Below are 21,001 nucleotides of genomic sequence, written 5' to 3'. Positions count from 1 at the left end.
ATCACGTGAGCAGTTGCTGGACAACTTGGGAACTGCTGATGAAAATTAAAGGTTTCCGCAGAGGCCAAACCACCAAGAGCCCAGTGTGAGAGACGTGAGCGTCGCTGAGGAGACACAAGGGGATGTAGGCATTTCCTCCACGCTTTACTCAATTCCTGGACCAGATGTCTGTGTGTGTAAAAGAGATTAGAACACTAGGTGGTTACAACCAGCAGGAAGTGTAAGGGGAACTGGAAGTGGGGGTGAAATGGAGAATAGGACAAGTACCCCCCCCCCCGTCTGAATCCAACCTCCTTCATTCCTCCTCCTCTCATCAGGAAACCACACTCCAAACACTGCAGTGCCCACATCCTCCCCCTCCTAGAGCCAGTCTCTAGCTCACCCCGTGATGCTCATTGCTCAGCATCTTTAACACTGGGGGCTGTACAGGAACCACAGATAAGCTGCATAAAGATAGGTCACAGAGTGGAAAATCACAGTGTCCATACAAGAGACACATCATTGTATGATAACATCTCTGTGTACCCTTTGTATGCCCTATCCAAACAGTGCGTCCAGGTCTGTCATTTTCAAACCAAATCTGTGAAGGAGAGCCCCATTCTGGTCTAAGACGGCCACAGCCTCAGCCACAGCCCACAGCAGCTTTTTCAACACTCTCTGAAGGCCTCCCAAAGCTGGGGTCAGGAGAAGGTTTAGCTGATTACTTGAAGGGAGTGGTTATATAATGGGGTTTCAATAAGAAACATGCTTATGATACGCATTCACTTCAAACATCACAACAAACTAAAATGGCCCCCTTTCTCACACGAGGCCCTATAAGTAGACCACATGACATCAAACGAAGGCCTCAGTCAAGTCCAATTAAAAGAGAACTATAGTTGAAGGGAGGAGCAACCAAAGAGTTGCAAACTAGTGATTGAAGTTGTTGCCGTTTGTACATCGTGTCCAGTCCATTGTGTGCTGTTGTGAGGATTTCTGGGGAAACCCCCTACTGCTCTTGGATAATGAGAGGATGGTTTTAAATAACCACAATAGTGCATAATGCTGACTTCCCTCCCCTCCCCCTTCTTAACAAACACAAAAACAAAAAACCGCAACAACAAAAGGGGTCTTTTCATTGTCGAGTTCAAAGTTGAGAAGTCTGGCTCCCCTGGGACTATCTGAGGGACGGAGCACATTTTTAAAATGTATTTAACTATGCAAGTCAGTTAAGAACACATTCTTATTTTACAATGATGGCCCACCCCGGCCAAACACTCCCCTAAGCCAGACAACGCTGGGCCAATTGTGCGCCGCCCTATGGAACTCCCGATCACGGCCGGTTGTGATAGAGCCCGGGATCAAACCAGGGTCTGTAGTGACGCCTCTGGCACTGAGATGCAGTGCCTTAGACCGCTGCGCCACTCGCAAACGGGTCATTTCCTAAATTACAGCCTTGTCACCAGGGTTGTGCTCAATTCAGAATTGACTCCCATTCACCAAATTCGAATTAAATTGGCCACACCCCACAGGATATAGAATTGAATTCAGTGATTCATGAAATATAATAACTTAGAATTTTCACATACAGGTTGTTTTCCTTGATTGTTCATTTTAAGTTAGTCCTGAAAATCTATTGTTAATTAATATTTTATATGCATGTATATAATGACATGTTTTAGGTACAATATGTATATTTGTATAGACTACACCAAACAGAATAGAAGAGGCATTTGAATTTAATTGAATTCTATTTTATTTAATTAAAATTATAATAATTCTGTATCCTGTTTACTACTTAAATTCAAATTCAAAAATTTTAATTTATGCAGCATTCAATTCAATTCTGAATGGAGCACAAGATTGCTTTTCACCAAAATATGGAGTGTGAGTGTATACATGTGTGCAAGACTGTGCTGTATATTTAAGTGTGTGTGTGTGAGAAGAGAGAGAGAGAGAGAGGTAGTGTGTGTGTGTGTGTGTGGCAGCCAGTGGGCCACAGTACCCCCATAATCTTCCAAGTTTAGTCCTCTCTCTAAATACCGTTCTCCTTCTCTCTGTTAAAAATGAGCACCGCCCCCACCCCCCAGCCCACCCCACCCTATCCGTTCCCAGCCACTAACTTCCTGTGTCTGTATCGGCGTCCATTTCAAACAGCTCCTACCCACAATCCCTCTGCTCTGTGGAGGTCTGCTCCTGCCTGCCACTGGCCCTGCCTTCACCCTTGACCAAATTGCATGGTGAGGGCCATGTCAAGAAATGGTCCTGTTCTGGTATGTGCTTAAAATACAGATGTATTACTACTGGGTGTGGGTTCCCCTTTGAACGGGTGATGTTCCTGTTGCGTCTCATAACCCCACTACTACCAGACACTGGCTGATGAGCGGGGTGTTGTGGGCTAAGGGTAAACCAGGCCACATAAGGTAATTACAGTCAGGAACTGGCCAGGTTCAGGTCAACATTGGGGTGGGTTTCTTGATCAGAAAAATACTTAGCTTTAGCCTTAGAGTAAAAATAACGCAGTAGAGACGAAGTATATTGGTTCAACAAACACTTGCTCACTTTAGAGGCATTCAAATCAGTCTGGCTATAAACACATTGTCTATTGTACTACATGCTCTCTCAAAGCCCTTCACCGGTCTTCTCTCATTCACTTTTGCATTTGGTTTTTCTGTGTGTGGGAGTGTGTTTACAAGTCGTAAGGTCTTGGCTAAAGATAGTACACCTATAGTAAAGCATTCACTGTGTTTTAAATTGAGGTTTTCTAACAGCGGTTAATGAAAATCACTACACACCCAAAGCCAGAGTCCCATGACTGTGGTGCCTCTAACCTGAAAATAAAGATGGAGCAGCTAAAAACAGTGTAAACCAATGAGACAGTCTCAGCTCCACTGCCGCCCTCTACAGCAGAATGGCTCTATTGGCTGGCTATTTTCACTAGCATGCCAGAGGAAATTACATCTAGGTGCATAAGTGTGGAGGTACAAGCAATATTTGAATCAATGTTGTGTTTAAGTATAAGTGCCTATCCAAACTTGACCCTTAAGGCAAACATGATCATATAAGCATGCCATATATAGAACAGAGCAGGAAGAAAATTAACTGTATGTGTCTGTCATGAGTGTGTGTGGGACCTATGGACTGGCTAAGGGAAAGGAACAGTCAACCACTCATATGGTCTTTGAACTTCTAAGCTCAGCTCTTTGAACAGTGCCGTTGCTCACCTGTCCTGTGCAGCTCTCTGCCCTGCTGCGTCTGGTGGCTTCGTAGCTCCCGGATCTGAGACTTGATTCTCTCTCGCTCGCCAATGCTCTCCTTCTCGGTGTCCTGCAGAAACAATACAGTAAATCAGTGATTTTCAATACATAATTGCTTCAATGCAGAAAGAGTCAAGACAAGGGCATTCAGTTCTTCTCACATGCTGTTCCATGCAGTATGACATAGATTGGGTACAGTTATTCAGTCAGCCCCTGCCCAGTTACAACACTGAGCTGAACCCCAACCATCCCATCCCTCTCAGTGGTCTGATCAGCAAATAAGTCGAACCATCAGGTACACAAAAGTCTTCGGTCTGTATGGGGCAATCAGAACAGTGTGTGTGATGTCCGTGTCAAGCGCTCCTCAAAGAGAGAGGCCATGATGAGGCCCAGGCCCTGCCTACCAGCTGAGATAAGATGGCGGCTGCCATGCCTCCACCCTGTCCCTGCTCACCCCGGGAGAGACACAGTACACCATAACACGCCCTAAGAGCCAGCCAGGTAAATCAACCAACCCATAATGTTTTGAATCTAAATGTTACACCAAGGGAGTTAGTGACCCAGCTGTAACAGCCCAGGACATAGCCTTCTGTTGGGTAATGATTAAAGTGTGTCTGGTCCTCAGTACAGGTAGAGAAGTACACTCTGCACAGCCAGTGAAACACACTGGGTCTCATAATCTACAATAATAGAGGAAAGACACGATAGAATAGAGAGTGCAACGTTTTGGCATATGGAGAGGAAATGGGAGATGCAGGGAGATGGAGACAAAGGGATAGAGAAGAAGAGGGAGACATGTAGAGGCTGCCACTGGTGCCTTGCTTTGAGCTACTCCACAGGAAGATCAGCTGTACAGACACCAAGGCCAAAACACACACTTTTCCTCCTGCATAAGCACACAATCTCCCTTGTCCAGAATGCTCCAGTGCCCCACAAATCTTTCCACTATAGTGCATCTGTGATATTGTGTGGAAAAGAAACGTGTGGTTTTATGGAGTTTCTATACACGCTTATTTAGAAATGTATAAATAACTTCATAGTAAGTAATTTATTTTTAACCATAAAGGTATTTGGCATAATAAATTCAGGAATAGTAAAACCAGAGCTGTGTCTCGTTCACTGGTCTTTAAAAACATATCATGAGAATATATGACTACCTCACCTCTGTACCCCATACATACAATTATCTGTAAGGTCCCTCAGTCGAGCAGTGAATTTCAAACAGATTCAACCACAAAAACCAGAGAGGGTTTCTAATGCCTCGTAAAGAAGGGCACCTATTGGTAGATGGGTAAAACAAAAAAAGAAGCAGACATTGAATACCCCTTTGAGCATGGTGAAGTTATTAATTACACTTTGAATTGTGTATCAATACACCCAGTCACAACAAAGATACAGGTGTCCTTCCTAACTCAGTTGCCGGGGAGGAAGGAAACCGCTCAGGGATTTCACCACGAGGCCAATAGTGACTTTAAAACAGTTAAGAGTTTAATGGCTGTGATAGGAGAAAACTGAGACTAGATCAACAACATTTTAGTTACTCCACAATACTAAACTAAATTAGAGTGAAAAGAAGGATCCCTGTACTAGGGGTATAAAAGGTTTAAACGACATTGTGATCGTTAACGTTTAGAAAAAATCCCTAACCAAATTATACCCAGTGCAGTTATCACAAAACTACCACTAACAGGCCCTGATCATCATTTATTTTTTTTATTTTTTTTTTACAAATACCTAATGCAACAATGCTGTAATGTTAATAGGAGGCGATATGAATCATTCAAATTACTTGCCACGCATGTCATCTTCGTTAACAGTTGGAAAAATGGCATAGTGAGACACAGCAGTGAAGTCCTGTATGGCAATACTTTGAGAAGTTAAATGAGAAGGTGATGAAAAGCAAACTTTGCAAGGTGGAATTGAGCTGCTGTAGCAGTACAGGTGTAATGCTGAACAACCTGGTCTCAGAGCATTTTGTATTATTCAGTGTGATATGTATTAATTTGTGCTGTCGATCACCCATTTCGTATGATACTGTATGTTGCGAATTACAATTTGTTATGAATTTACAAAACGTAATATATGTTACGAATTTGCAAAACTTATGAGATTTTACGAATTCTAGCTAAGTGGCTGATGTTAGCTAGCTGGCTAAAATTAGCTAGGCTAGGGGTTAAGGTTAGGGTTAAGTTTAAGAGTTAGGTTAAAGGGTTAAGGTTAGGGGAAGGGTTAGCTAACATGCTAAGTAGTTGCAAAGTAGCGGTTGCTAATTAGCGAAAATGCTAAAGTTGTCTGTGACGAGATTCAAACTCACCACCTTTTAGTTGCTAGACATTCGCGTCTCGCATTATATGTTTTTGCTTTAAGTAACCATCTGTCTTAGGTAACCATACTAAACGTGAAATATCATACTAATTTCAGTCTCCCGGATTTACGTTTACTGTGCTGAACGGGACGACCCAACCTGTTGCTGGCAGCAGTGAGATAAGGGACAGAGTGAGGAAATCACAGCGCTGATTACAGAAATGATTGCAGTTGATATGCAGCCATTGTCAATGGTAGAGGATGTCAGCTTCAATACCCTATTGGTATATCTAGAACCAGACTACAAGATGCCATGTCGGCCCCGATGGAGAAATTCTACAATGATGGCTCTGCTCTGTAAGTGCAAATACAAAGTGCGAGCTCTCAAACACCACAGTTCCCGCTCAGCCCAGTCAAAACTGTTTGCTACTCTGGCACCCCAATGGTGGAACAAGCTCCCTCACGACGCCAGGACAGCGGAGTCAGTCACCACCTTCCGGAGACACCTGAAACCCCACCTCTTTAAGGAATACCTAGGATAGGATAAAGTAATCCTTCTAACCCCCCCCCCTTAAAAGATTTAGATGCACTATTGTAAAGTGGTTGTTCCACTGGATATCATAAGGTGAATGCACCAATTTGTAAGTCGCTCTGGATAAGAGCGTCTGCTAAATGACTTAAATGTAAATGTAATGTAAATGTAAAATGTGGAATAAGTCAAGGGGTATGAATACTTTCTAAAGGCACTGTAAACAATTTAATCTTCTCATATTACAACAAAGAAGTTACTGCAAACATCGAACAGTGGCCGTGTCTGAATACCCATAGTAATTAGCCTTGCACGAGCCTTGGCTTGTGCGAGTCGTAATGGCTCATAGGGCAGGAGCCTATCTCCTGTTTCTGTAGCGTGAGGCAGCTTTATGTACAAGTACAAACCTTGGACAGGACGCTAGTCTGTTGTTGCTGGGCCTTACCCCCGATCTATCTCCATAATGCTGAGTGCCAAACAGAGATGCATCAGGTCCCATTTTTACAGTCTATGGTAAGACTCGTCCAGGGATTGAACTGCCAACCAATGTGCTCTCAAATTTCTATATCGGCACTGAGCAAATTTCAGGTCTGTTGAGCACAAACTTTAACATTGTGAAAATTCTGTGCAACTTCCGGTGCGCATTTACTGTGAACACGGAGTCTGTATCTGCTTTAAGTTAGAGTTTTAACAGTGGTCAAGTAGGCTATTTGATCATAATGTAGGCCTAGCAGTGTCCTACTGTCAAAAACAATGGAGAAAAATGCATCCCATAACATTTTAACATGGACATAGTGGTTATATCATTCACATTACAGTAGCAGCCAACGTGTGGTGTTCAATGTAGGTCTACATGCCATGAGACTTTAAAAAAAAACATGCAGGGCTTGATATGTTTATCCACTTGTCCTTCAAGGAGGTGACTGAAAATGTTTTGTTTGATTCAAGAAACCACATCATTATACCATCATTACAGAGAATCAGACAAATTATGTTACCCTCTGCCTATTGGCTACAGCTTATTCAAGCCTGTCTCAAAATACAACACTGCCCATTTAAGACAAAAAAAGCTCTTTATCTGACTCAAAGATAGAATTGCACTTGTAGGAAGCAATCACTCCCCTATTGCTGATTACAAATTACCTATAACTGGGCTAATAACTCACTAACTAGCAAAGGATATGAACAAATGTGGTTACATGTAGCTCTCGCTTTGATCTCAAAACAAGTGCATCTACACATGACCGCTGATGCTGTAAACACAGTCCTGTTCAAAGTGAATGGCACAGATACATATGGCAATGGTCTATTTGCATATAGGCCTACTACAGCTCTGATTGGTTATGGCGCACCAGTCTGTGTAGAGTATCTAACACCTGATCTAACATCTCTGGAGAAACCCGAAAATAGCTGTGCAGCGACGCTCCCCATCCAACCTGACAGAGCATGAGGGGATCTGCGGAGACGAATGGGAGAAACTCCCAAAATACAGGTGTGCCAAGCTTGTAGCGTCATACCCAAGAAGACTCAATGCTGTAATCGCTGCCAAAAGGTGCTTCAACAAAAGTACTGAGTAAAGGGTCTGAATACTTATGCAACTGTGATATTTCAGTTTTACATGTTTTTTATAAAATTGGCAAACATTTCTAAAAACGTGTTTTTGCAATGAAGGTGCTGGGGTGGACATTTGTGCTGTTTTCCCTAATGCGGATTCCATCTTTAAAATGCCCTGAAACTACAATGTCATCATGTTTGTGCCAGAATTACAGCAGCGTGCCACTACTAATACGTGTCTACCTAATGTAACGAAGCACACAGAGGTGGTGGTTAGGGAGGGACATGTGAATTACAAGACAGGCCTAGAGCATATTTGATTCAAATCCACCAACCTCTAAACTCATAAAATCTGGGACACACAAACACAGCACATATTTGCTTAATGCCGGTTATCCTGGGGCTGATAAAGCTGTCAGCAGTTTGAGAAGGGTGAAAATTACAGCCTTGTGAAAATAGTTCATCAAATCAGGCTGTGATCAGAGGGAGGTGAGAGTGAGCAAAGCCTGGTACCACACAAACTAGGGATGGGCACGGTTATTAGAATATCCAAACAGACTTTAGTATTCCAATACTTTTGTGAGTATTCATTTTTGCTGAAAAAAAATGTATAGGCCCATTTTAACACTGAAAAGGCTTTATCTAAAATAAAATATCCATGTTACATTGTTACATACAAGGATATACCATTTCAAATTATTAATTTATTCAAATCAAAGCGGCAAGGAGACTCAAGGTGTAGCAAGTGGAGTGAGTTCACTAATGCAATGCAAGATGGAATAAAATTGCAGAAACATTAGCAAAAGGAAAAGGAGTAGGCTCAACAAGCAACCAACAGGTAGGCTGTTTAATCTGAATGGGGTTGAGGATAAGGTGAATCATGTGGCCTCAATTAGCCTAGCTACACCCCCCGGGTGCACCTTTTCTTTTTACCCTAGCACTACACAGCAGATTCAAATAATCAAAGCTTGATGAGTTGGCTATTTGAATCAGCTTTGTAGTGCTAGTGCAAAAAATGAAATGTGCACCCGGGGTGGGGTGGGGGACAGGACAGTTTGGAAAACCCTTGATTAGAGGACAGAGGGGCTGGCACACAAACAGAAAGGCTAATCAACAGCCTCTGTGTCATGTGCCACAGTCACCCAGCACCAGCACCAGCAGACAACACAAACAGAAGCTTTATATTCTGTTTACCGAGGTGGAGCACTGCTCTCAGATCAGCTTAATGAAGAGCCAGAACCAGTCTGTGACTGCAGGTCGGAAAAATCTCCCCAAACCTGAACAGCTGATTCAGAGAATATATCAGAGAGAGAAAATATAGAAGAATGAAAAGTTGCTTTAAAATATTCTCTCCCTCAGGAAGGTTCTTCATTCAAAGAAGCTGAGGGGAGATGACATTTGAGCTGGAAACACCGCTCCCCCTCTTTCCTCCGCTATCCCTCTTTTCCTCCCCTTTCCCCTTCTTTTCTCCCCCTCCCCTCAGCTGCCACGACCAGGAAACAGACAACCAGACAGTGATGGTTTCACAGCTCCCACTAAACCACAGGAAACATACTTGTCACAGAGACAGACAGAAGGAAACAGAGAGATAAAATGGTGTGTGAGAGAAAAAAAAGAGAAAGAGCAGACAATCCAATCCCACGACCTGTCAATCCCAAACTGTCATTAGCAGGCTCTCTTTGGTCTCTGGTGACTGGCCCAGGCTAACAGTGCAAACCTGACAGAGTGGAACCAGAGCAGAGGCAGACCCACTCCAGCGCCCTGGCCTCATCAACTCTGTGGCCTCAGTGTTTGAGCTGGGCTCCTATTTCCTTCTGTGGTGCTCATGGTCTCACCATAAGGGTTCAGGAGGCTGTTTGTTTCAGTCTGGGTTGTATTTGTGAAAACTCTGCCCCGTAAACAGACAAAAATGGCAACTGTCCACTGGCCTGACCACAGCAAGGCGTGGGCCATCTAAACTCCTCTGAACCCTCAGAGCCACAGAAACAACAATGAGGCGGAGCAGACTGAGGCACGGAGCCGTGTCAGACTACTATAGATTACTTCACCATGCAGAGCAGAGGCAGCTCAGCTAAACCAGGGATTACCGCAGCTACCTGGGTTAGAATTGGCTCATTTTCCATGGAAACTGAATCCATCAGTCTGCAGATGAGATCAGAATGCGGTGAGGTCAGGCACTCCTCTCCATGCCTGCACATGGCTCGCTGAGAGACAGGGTCCTTTTCCATGACTGCATGGCAAAGCCTGAGGAACTACACACACACACACTCGGTCCACCTCCAGTAAGTGAAATACAGTAGCAGGAATTAAGTAGCAATCATTTTTGCATCACACACACACAGCCTGGACAAGGAGACAACCCACAGAGAATTTACCCATAAGCCTCATTCCCATTTTCCCCTTACCCACCCCTCATTCAAAGCCCAGTTAAAGCAGTTTCTCCCTTTGTCTTGCTTTACCCTTTCTCCAGCACATATTCACTCAGTACAGAAGATGTTGGTTGCCATTATACCAGTCATCATAAACTGCTCGTCTCAGTTCATCACAGGTTTATGATCATATCAGATTAGTGAACAAACAAGACTCTGTCCGTCTCTGCCACCTCACCTGATCCATACTGCACACACCTGGCAACGGAGACATATCTGATGAATAACCATTTGTAAAGTTGCCATTTACTTTAACAATAATGTGCTCAAAATACACACACCTGTATACTATTTTGTATGGATTTCTGAAACCAATAGAAATAAATTATCTAAAAGGACTGCCCAATTATCCTAAAATTAAACCTCAGTTAAACTTCGGGCAGCCAGGTCCTCAGGTCTCAATGCAAAGAGAAACAAGAAACATGGATGAGTTTGTGTAAAAGAGAAGTACACAGAAATTGATAAGGAAGAAATAAAGTCTGAAAAAAATGACAGGTATTCAGAGGAGAGTAGACCTAGGTCTGTTAGAGTGGAAGAACTAGAATATGTAATTTACCTTCTTGGCTCTGCTGCCTGTCTGTCACCCTCTCTCACTCTCGTAGTCAGGACGTCCTATACCCTGCCTCTACTCAGTCACCACACACACACTCACCAACAGGCCACTCCCTCCACTTCCCCTCCCTCCCTTTGTCACCACAGGGCTCCTTCTCAGACCCTCCCTCCTTCCTTGTCTATATTCAATTCAATTCAAGGCGCGTTATTGGCATGGGAAACATATGTTAACATCGCCAAAGCAAGTGAAGTAGATACAAAAGTGAAATAAACAATAAACATTACACCAACAGAAGTTACATAAGAACAAAGACATTTTAAATGTCATATTCCGTATATATACAGTCTTGTAACGATGCAAATGGATGAAGTACAAAAGGGGAAATAAATAAACATTAATGTGTGTTGTATTTACAATGGTGTTTGTTCTTCACTGGTTCACCTTTTCTTGTGACAACAGGTCACAAATCTTGCTGCTTTGACGGCAGACTTATTTCACCCAGTAGATATGGGAGTTTATCAAAATCAGGTTTGTTTTCAAATTGTTTGTGGATCTGTGTAATCTGAGGGAAATATGTGTCTCTAATATGGTCTTACATTTGGCAGGAGGTTAGGAAGTGCAGCTCAGTTTCCACCTCATTTTGTGAGCGGTGTGCACATTGCCTGTCTTCTCTTGAGAGCCAGGTCTGCCTACGGCGGCCTTTCTCAATAGCAAGGCTATGCTCACTGAGTCTGTACATAGTCAAAGCATTCCTTAATTTTGGGTCAGTCACAGTGGTCAGGTATTCTGCCACTGTGTACTCTCTGTTTAGGGCCAAATAGCATTCTTGTTTGCTCTATTTTTTTGTTAATTACTTGACACATTGGAAAGAATGACCTTTTTGTTTTCTCATGATTTGGTTGGGTCTAATTGGGTTTCTGTCCTGGGGCTCTGTTTGTGTTTGTGAAAAGAGCCCCAGGACCAGCTGGCTTAGGGGACTCTTCTCCAAGTTCATCTCTCTGTAGGTGATAGCTTTGTTATGGAAGGTTTGGGAATCACTTCCATTTAGGTGGTTGTAGAACGTTTACGTTGTGCACAGAGGGTATTTTTGCAGAAATAGCTACATGTATTTAAAATGGACAATTCTGTGAACTGTCTTGTGCAAGTTTTAAATTGACACAATACCTGTTAGCAAAGGTGTCCTCTATCTAGAGATGACGTGTAGGAGCTTGCAGGGATTTGTAGTCTTGCATGATTTCTACTTTGATGTGAATAATCATTTTAGAATAAATCGAGCCAAATATATTGATAAATGTCACTTTGTCCGAGAGAGATTAACATGGTTATCAAAACGTCACGTCAAGGTAAGCCTACACGAAACACAGCCCTTATTTTAAGTACATCTAAAATCCCCTATAGGAAAAATAAATGGTGGAAAACTGATTGGAACCATTTCCCTGTTTGACCGCTAGGTTTTATGGGTATTATGACGCCTTCACTGTGGGGCTCTATGACAGTAAGCAGGTCGCCTGGTTGAAAATGGACATTTGACACATTTTTTCTGTGTTTCTACCAAATTATGCTCCATTGTTTTTGCAAGTACAGAGTCTGCCTTAATTGGCATGTTACTTCAGACAAAATAGAAATTTAGAATTAAACCGCTGCACTTAGAATTCAGACTACATTAAACAAATAAATCTTATTTTTGTCCCACAAAAGTTATTTCTTCAAGCCAACATTCCTTCACCCATACAGTAATTACAGTTTAGAACTGCAACGTGTACAAAATGCACTTTCCTTACTGGCCAGAAGGAAACTTTTACCTCAGCTATCCCCTCTCAATTTAAGCACGTTCATTATAAGCATAGTAATCAATAACCACTAGCAGGCCCACTGGTGTCTGGCAAAAAAAACAGAGCATGCAACAACAGCTAGGATAAATACACAAAAACTCCCACCACAGTTAGACGTGTGTATACCTATTTCTCATTTGAATGTGAGATAGAAGAGATAATACTGCATTGATTTGACATACACGTAGTATGGTGAATCCAGGTGAAAGCTATGATCCCTTATTGATGTCTCTTGTTAAATCCACTGTAGATTAAGGGGAGGAGCCAGGTTAAAGAAGGATTTATAAACCTTGAGACAATTGAGAATGTTTGCCATTCAGAGGGTGAATGGGCAAGACTAAAGATTTAAGTGCCTTTGAACAGGGTATGGTAGTAGGTGCCGGGCGCACCGGTGTGAGTGTGTCAAGAACCGCAAAGCTGCTGGGTTTTTCACACTCAACAGTTTCCCGTGTGTATTAAGAATGTTCCACCACCCAAAGGACATCCAGACAACTTGACCCAACTGTGAGAAGCATTGGAGTCAACATGGGCCAGCATTCCTATGGGACGCTTTTGACACCTTGGATAGTCTATGCCTCGATGAATTGAGGCTATTCTGAAGGCAAAAGGGGGTGCAACTCAATATTAGGAAGGTGTTCCTAATGCTTTGTACACTCGGTGTATGTGTCAGCAGCTGCTTGCTACACTCAGTTGTCTGTAGTTGGCTGCCATAGACCTCTACTCCCTGTGTGTGTGCACGTGTCTCAATTATAGACTATTATCTGGGGCCTCCATCTGCCCCAGGACAATCAAGCACAAGCTCAAAGAGATCCACTCCTGTGATGTGTGGAAGGAGCCCTGCTGCTGGTGGCTGCGGTTGTTGTTGTTGGCCACGGACCCATTACAGAGGGAGCAGACTGACTGAAGACAGACTGCTGGAGCACAGCTGGTGGGCTGGCGGTGTCCGTCTGCCCCCATTACCTCACCCTCTCCCCTCCCATTCACCCCACCTGTAGCCCCAGCATGAAGGCCAGAACAGCCCCTCCACCTGAGAGGAAGCAGGCAGTGTGCCCCACAACCCCAAAAATGCTATTGCTACTTCCTGTCTAGAACCTCAGTTGAAGATACCCAGGTAAGGATAAGCTATTCATTTCATGAGGAAGCTTTTCAGATTCATAGTACCAGCACCATTGCTAACTAGCATCGCTGGTCCCATTGTTTAGAATTCTTCCTAATTTACTTAAAAGGAGTTATGGGATATTACAATCCTTTTAACCGTAGTCTAGAACGCCAGAATCCAAACATACAGACTCAAAGAAACACACGCACACACTGAGCTCAGACATTGGCTCAAATATACAATGCATATGGGACACACTGGTCACTTTAATAACTGGAACACTAGTCACACAATGTTTACATATTTTGCATTACTCATCTCATATGTATATACTGTATTCTATACTATTCTACTGTATCTTAGACTATGCTACTCTGACATTGCTCTTCCAAATATTTATATATTCTTAATTCCATTCCTTTACCTTAGATTGTGTGTATTGTTAGATATTACTGCACTGTTGGAGCTAGAAACACAAGCATTTCGCTACACACGCAATAACATCTGCGAAACACGTGTATGTGACAAATAAAATTGTATTTGATCAACTACAGACACAGTCAAGAACAAGAACAGGCACATACATAGTACTGCATACAACCTTTATAGATGGTGCCAGCCACTAATTCTCATCTGCTAGATGTGTGGGCTGAACTATTCCCTCCAGCCGCTTACAATTACATAGTCTAACACAATACTAGTCAGTGTTTGGTGCCAACATCTATGACAAACAAAACCAGATTAAGGAAATACAGTTTATGAAGAAACAAAAGGTGACCTAAGCCATTAACTGACCTTAAAGCATTTTGTTATGAACCAACACAGGACTTCTAATTAAGATCACTTTATTGGTCAAATGCCCACAAGGTCCAACCGAAACTTGACTTCCCCTTTTAACCCAACCCCTCCGAAAGACATATACTGTTTTTTTAATGGAGAAGTGCGGGGGGGCTGCCACACTGGGATGGGGGAGCTGTTGTGGGGGGTTAAGTGCCTTGCTCAAGGGCACAGTGGCAGGCAATGACACCCAGGATTTGATAGCAGCAACCCTCCGGTTGCCTGCTCACTTCCTGACAGATCTTTCCCATCGGACCCAGGATTCGAACCTTCGGTTGCTGGCTCGCCTATCTTACCGCTAGACTACCTGCCGCCGCAGGTACTAGACCGTTAAGCATTGTTCTGTCATAGTAACTGTATACAGGACACCGGCTGAGCATGTAGCCTAACCCCCATCACCAACCCAATTCCTACAGGAATGACGGCATACAATAAGAAAAAACTGTTTTCCCAATAGGGATGCTGTCTTTTGGAGTGCGGGGTGAGTGCAGACAAACTGATCAAGTAACAATAAGATAGCATCTGGCCCCAGGTGAGCTGCTCTTAGAGACTATGTTGTTGTTTAACAGAGATGTCTCTCAGCATTACCAACACATTAAGCTCATCAGGCAACCTGCAATGCTTTCACAGGATAAAATATATGATTTCATTTTGAAGTATTACGGTTGTGAATACAGTAGTTCACTTCACTGACCACAAGGGGGGCTCTCCTGACCACATTTTTAAAGGGCTTCTGACATGCAAAGCCCCAAGCCTCTGAAAGGAGAGAGAAAGCAAGGGGGGGGGGGGGGGGATTGAATTGGAGAGAGACTACATTGCTTTTCTCTTCCATTCTCCGACACAGCCAGAAACAGACAAACACACACACAGGTCAAAGCTCTGGTTCCCACACATAATCAAACGTTTTCATTTCCCTTCAGTGTGACTGACATAAGAGTGTGGAGAGTGACAGCCTGGGTAAATAGTAGTGTGTAAAAATGACAGGCCTGGCTCGCAGGGTGTTCATATTACCAAGGATTTACTGCCTTCACAAAACACCAGAGTAAATTTCCTCTCTGTGTCTACTTAGCCAGAAATGAATGGAGTTTAAAGAATGAAAATACATTCCTTGTGTCATGGCAGCCACTGTGGCGTAAGCACGTATGTGTGTGTGTGTGTGTGTGTGTGTGTGTGTGTGTGTGTGTGTGTGTCTGTCTCAAATGACACAGACAATGTGTTTGGGACATGGTCTGACAGTCACATGCCTGGGTGTTGTTGTTTTCTGCATTCTTCATTGTGGCAGCACAAAACCGCAATAGTCCCAGTTCCCTGCAAATATACACTGAGTGTACAAATCATTAGGAACACCTGCTCTTTCCATTACATACTGAATGCTATGATCCCTTATTGATGTCACTTGTTAAATCCACTTCAATCAGTGTAGATGAAGGGGATGAGACAGGTTAAATAAGGACATCCAGCCAACTGTGGGAAGCATTGGAGTAAACATGGGCCAGCATCCCTCGCTGTACTTCTCTGCTCCCCACCTCCCTCGCTGTACTTCCCTGCTCCCCCACCTCCCTCTCTGTACTCACCCCTGCTCTACCACCTCCCTCTCTTTAACCCCTCCCTCCCCCACCTCCCTCTCTGTACTCACCCCTGCTCTACCACCTCCCTCTCTTTCTCCCCCCTCCCTCCCCCCACCTCCCTCTCTGTACTCACCCCTGCTCTACCACCTCCCTCTCTTTCTCCCCCTCCCTCCATCTCTGTACTCACCCCTGCGCTACTACCTCCCTCTCTTTCTCCCCCTCCCTCCCCCACCTCCCTCTCTGTACTCACCCCTGCTCTACTACCTCCCTCTCTTTCTCCCCCTCCCTCCCCCACCTCCCTCTCTGTACTCATCCCTGCTCTACCACCTCCCTCTCTTTCTCCCCCTCCCTCCCCCACCTCCCTCTCTGTACTCATCCCTGCTCTACCACCTCCCTCTCTTTCTCCCCCTCCCTCCCCCACCTCCCTCTCTGTACTCACCCCTGCTCTACCACCTCCCTCTCTTTCTCCCCCTCCCTCCCTCCCCCACCTCCCTCTCTGTACTCATCCCTGCTCTACCACCTCCCTCTCTTTCTCCCCCTCCCTCCCCCACCTCCCTCTCTGTACTCATCCCTGCTCTACCACCTCCCTCTCTTTCTCCCCCTCCCTCCCCCACCTCCCTCTCTGTACTCATCCCTGCTCTACCACCTCCCTCTCCCCCTCCCCCTCCCTCCATCTCTGTACTCACCCCTGCTCTACTACCTCCCTCTCTTTCTCCCCCTCCCTCCCCCAACTCCATCTCTGTACTCACCCCTGCTCTACCACCTCCCTCTCTTTCTCCCCCACCTCCCTCTCTGTACTCATCCCTGCTCTACCACCTCCCTCTCTTTCTCCCCCTCCCTCCCCCAACTCCATCTCTGTACTCACCCCTGCTCTACTACCTCCCTCTCTTTCTCCCCCTCCCTCCCCCAACTCCATCTCTGTACTCACCCCTGCTCCCAGGCTGCTTTGGAGCTCCAGGCCCTCAGACTCCAGACATCGGCCGGTGGTCCTCCCTTTCTCCCATGTACCTGAAACACACACCAACAAGCAACTGGTTACACACAACACACACACCTCAGCTACAGCCATAAAACTTGAGCACAGAGTGAGACAAGGAGGCCTGTGTGGTTACTCTGGTGATGACTGAGTATTGATAAGGGGGAAGAGGATCCAAACCTATCAAATATTCTCATCAGGCAGCAGGGGAGTGCTGTGTACCTGCCCCCTGGAGGAAGGGTGTGTGTGTGCTGGGGGCCTCATACAGACCAGACAGAAGCAAGGAATGGCAGGAATGCACAGCAAACTGCACCACCATCACAGGAAGGATCTGCACCGCTGCCCATGAGTGCTGTACAGATTCACACACGTCAGAGGTAGAGAAGCGCTGCCTCACCCCTGAAACTGGGTCCCACCTAGAACACCTGGGATCTGTCCAGGATCTACATGGTGTGCTTTCTACCTCCACCACCTCCTCTGTACTCACCCTGCTGCTCCTCGTCTCGGAGGCGGCGGATGGCAGCTCTGATCAGTTTCCTCTCCTCATACTCATTGGCCCCGCGCAGCTGACAGACAGGACAGCCATTACAAAACAGGGACAGTGATGCTCAGAACCGTTCATGACAAACTCCGAAGGACATATAGAGATGCAGAAACGGATGAGAAAGACAGGCTGACTAGTAATGTAACCACCTAGTCACTAGTCTAGGAAAGTGTGTGCCTATGGAGGCGTGTCTATGGCCTATGGGAGGCGTGTCTATGGCCTATGGAGGCCTGTCTATGGCCTATGGGAGGCGTGTCTATGGCCTATGGAGGCGTGTCTATGGCCTATAGAGGCGTGTCTATGGCCTATGGGAGGCGTGTCTATGGCCTATGGGAGGCGTGTCTATGGCCTATGGGAGGCGTGTCTATGGCCTATGGAGGTTTGTCTATGGCCTATGGAGGTTTGTCTATGGCCTATGGAGGTTTGTCTATGGCCTATGGGAGGCGTGTCTATGGCCTATGGGAGGCGTGTCTATGGCCTATAGGAGGCGTGTCTATGGCCTATAGGAGGCGTGTCTATGGCCTATGGGAGGCGTGTCTATGGCCTATGGGAGGCGTGTCTATGGCCTATAGGAGGCTTGTGAAATATTAGTATTGATGATGTCTAACAGTAAATTCACAAGTAGTGTGTGTGGTGCACATCCACTCCCTCACCAGTCCAGTCAGCTCCTCAATGTCCTGGATGGCTTGTAGTTTCACAGAGAGCACGTCTAGGGAGCCCCCCAATTCTGACCTGAGATACAGAAACACACATTGACACATCAGAGTGCTGCTTATATGATAGTTGGTGATGCTTGACCCTGCACATGTTAGGGTTGCCCGAGGGGCAGTGTAATCCACATTGGGAGACATCATGCAGTGTTGTGGGCCTCACTGCTCCACTCAGAACTATAGCGTGTGACGGGCAGGCGGTGGAGTAACCCAAGATGCCAGACAGTTTTTCTTGGCCGGGAAAAAAATGTCATGCTTCGGAAAAAGAGATTCCCCAGCATGAGAAACACGTAAAGGAGAGAAGCACACAGCCTGGCAAAGACTTGTTCTTCCTCCTCTCCATCCTTGTATATCTATCTGCCTCTCTTTCCCCCTCGCCTCGCCTTATTGGGATTGGAGGACGTGTGGAAGTTGGAAGAGAATATATTTTACATTCCAGCAGTGAGTAGTAAAGAATAACGTTGCTTTCAGAAGGCTTTTGTTTGTGTGTGTGTGTGCGCGCCCGTGCGTGCGTGCACATGTGGTTTATACACATATTCCACCAGCTTTAAAGGAGCATGTCCTGTTATTTTTGTTACCCAAGTAATCCAACTACCACAGCAAATATAACTAATTTAACAGTCATTGTTCCTAATGTGATCCAGTAGGAGTAGAAATGTAGGAGCTTAGGGCCATTGTCCTCATGTTGGGGATCTGGGAGGTCTGAAGTGCAGCCCAGAACAGGAGTCAGCTAGGAGCAGCTGTCGACTGGAGCCCTGGCTGGCTGCAGTAAAGCTGCTGCAGTAAAAGCCAGTCATTAATTAGCAGAGAGGAGCAGTAAGCCGCCCACAGGGCTTGGCCTAGACGCTCCAGCCTCAACACACTCACTACCATTACTGCCCAAAGAAAACAAATCAAAACTACAATGATGATGATGGGCACACAAAAGGATGTTAGCCTGTTAACCCTGTTCCTAATTGGATTCTAATAAAAACAAACTGGTGTAATAAACAGACAGGAAGCGGAGGTGGTGTTAAGGCAAAGTCATCAGTTTTCGTCGGTCTGCTGCGGCTGCGTGGCGGGTCCTGGTGGTTGCAAATCACCGAACTAGTAAAACACTAAAGTCTGCTGTAACTGGTCAATAACGACTAATGAAATACAAATAAATAAAATGCACGCAAACGACTGCATTGACGTCTTTACCTCCAGGATATGGCTTCCAGTTGCCTAATAGAATGGGTGTGCTTTCGTCTGTAGGCTATGCCAGCGATACTGTTAGGGATATCAAATTAGAGGTATGAATAAATGTATGAGAATACATACCATTTATCATTAAATGTTATGCCTACACAGGTGTGTATTTGCATAACGAAAAATAGAAAATGAGTTCTTCCACCTCCCGCCTCTACTATGGTTTTTCCCGATCTGCAGTGTCGTGGCCCAAATTCCCAGAAGGCCTCCCTGGAGAATTATTTTTTATTTAATTTTTTATTTTACCTTACCGTAATTTCCGGACTATTGAGCGCACCTGAATATAAGCCGCACCCACTGAATTTTTTACAAATTATTATTTTGAACATAAATAAGCCGCACATGTCTATAAGCCGCAGGTGCCTACCGGTACATTGAAACAAATGAACTTTACACAGGCTTTAACGAAACACGGCTTGAAATAAAAATAAATAGGCTTTAACGAAACACGGCTTGTAACAAAAATAAATAGGCTTTAACGAAACACGGCTTGTAACAAAAAATAAAAAATTAGCAGTAAGCTTTAGTTGTCTTTTTGCACTGAGTCAATTCCTCACACTGCTGTTTCCAACGTCTTATCATCGACTCATTAAGACCAAGCTCCCGTGCAGCAGCTCTATTTCCTTTTCCAACAGCCAGATCAATCGCCTTCAACTTGAAAGCTGCATCATATGCATTTCTCCGTGTCTTTGCCATGATGAGGGTGACAAAATGACTACCGTAATCAGAATGATGGCAAGTTTGAGAGCGCTCGATTTAATCTAAACAGTAAACAAAAAAGTTGTTTGACCTTAACCCGTTCGGCAATTTCATTGGTCTAATGAAAGCTTCATGCCGCCAAAAAACAGAGCACGTCACAGAACGTGTTTTTTTTTTAGAAAAAAAAATTGAAAGCGGGAAAAATCCATATATTAGCCGCGTCATTGTTTAAGCCGCGAGGTTCAAAGCGTGGGAAAAAAGTTGCGGCTTATAGTCCGGAAATTACGGTAATTTAACTAGGCAAGTCAGTTATGAACAAATTCTTATTTTCAATTATGGCCTATGAACAGTGGGTTAAACTGCCTTGTTCAGGGGCAGAATGACAGATTTGTACCTTGCCAGCTCGGGGATTCGATCTTGCAACCTTTCGGGTACAAGTCCAATGCTCTAACCATTAGGCTACCTGCCGCCCCAGAAGGAGAGGGAATGCTTTATATGGGTTTGTGTGCATTGTTGTCTCAGTCTCCAGGCAGCTCACCTGGACTGGTACAATCTGTAATAGGTATGCGTGTGTGTTTGTTTATATTCAGATTCAGGAGGCTCACCTATGTGCGAGTTGGTTCTCTTTGTTGTCGTTCTGGCTGAGATTTGTTGGCCGGAAGCGTTTTCTGGCCAGGGCTGCCTCCATGTCCTCCATCTCCCTCCTCCTCAGCTCTCTGATGGCTGAACGGATCAGCCGTCGCTCATCCAGGTCCATCGTCCCATCCAGCTGCACACACACAGAGGGAAAGAGCGGGAGGGTCAGCAAATGGAGAGCACATTGGAACACACACATCTAAGAGAGCTGCCAAGGCACGCAACCTCTTCCACCACCATTTAAGAACACCCACCCACACAAAAG

General features: G+C 44.9%; 1 protein-coding gene across 1 annotated transcript in view; it reads right to left on the bottom strand.

The window, feature by feature from the left end:
• Nucleotides 1–21,001, bottom strand: part of LOC106580347 (uncharacterized) — a 95,234-nt gene that overhangs the window by 29,607 nt on the left and 44,626 nt on the right. The window contains 5 exon segments of the mRNA XM_045703139.2: nucleotides 3,204–3,306; nucleotides 16,870–16,949; nucleotides 17,405–17,483; nucleotides 18,115–18,193; nucleotides 20,706–20,869. Coding sequence (XP_045559095.2) covers nucleotides 3,204–3,306; nucleotides 16,870–16,949; nucleotides 17,405–17,483; nucleotides 18,115–18,193; nucleotides 20,706–20,869 — 505 coding nt within the window.

Source organism: Salmo salar, chromosome 20, assembly GCF_965601325.2.
Source record: "Salmo salar chromosome 20, fSalSal1, whole genome shotgun sequence".
In the NCBI taxonomy this organism is placed as follows: Eukaryota; Metazoa; Chordata; class Actinopteri; order Salmoniformes; family Salmonidae; genus Salmo; species Salmo salar.
Note: the sequence above shows the minus strand (reverse complement) of the source record. Positions and strands in the feature narration are given on the sequence as shown.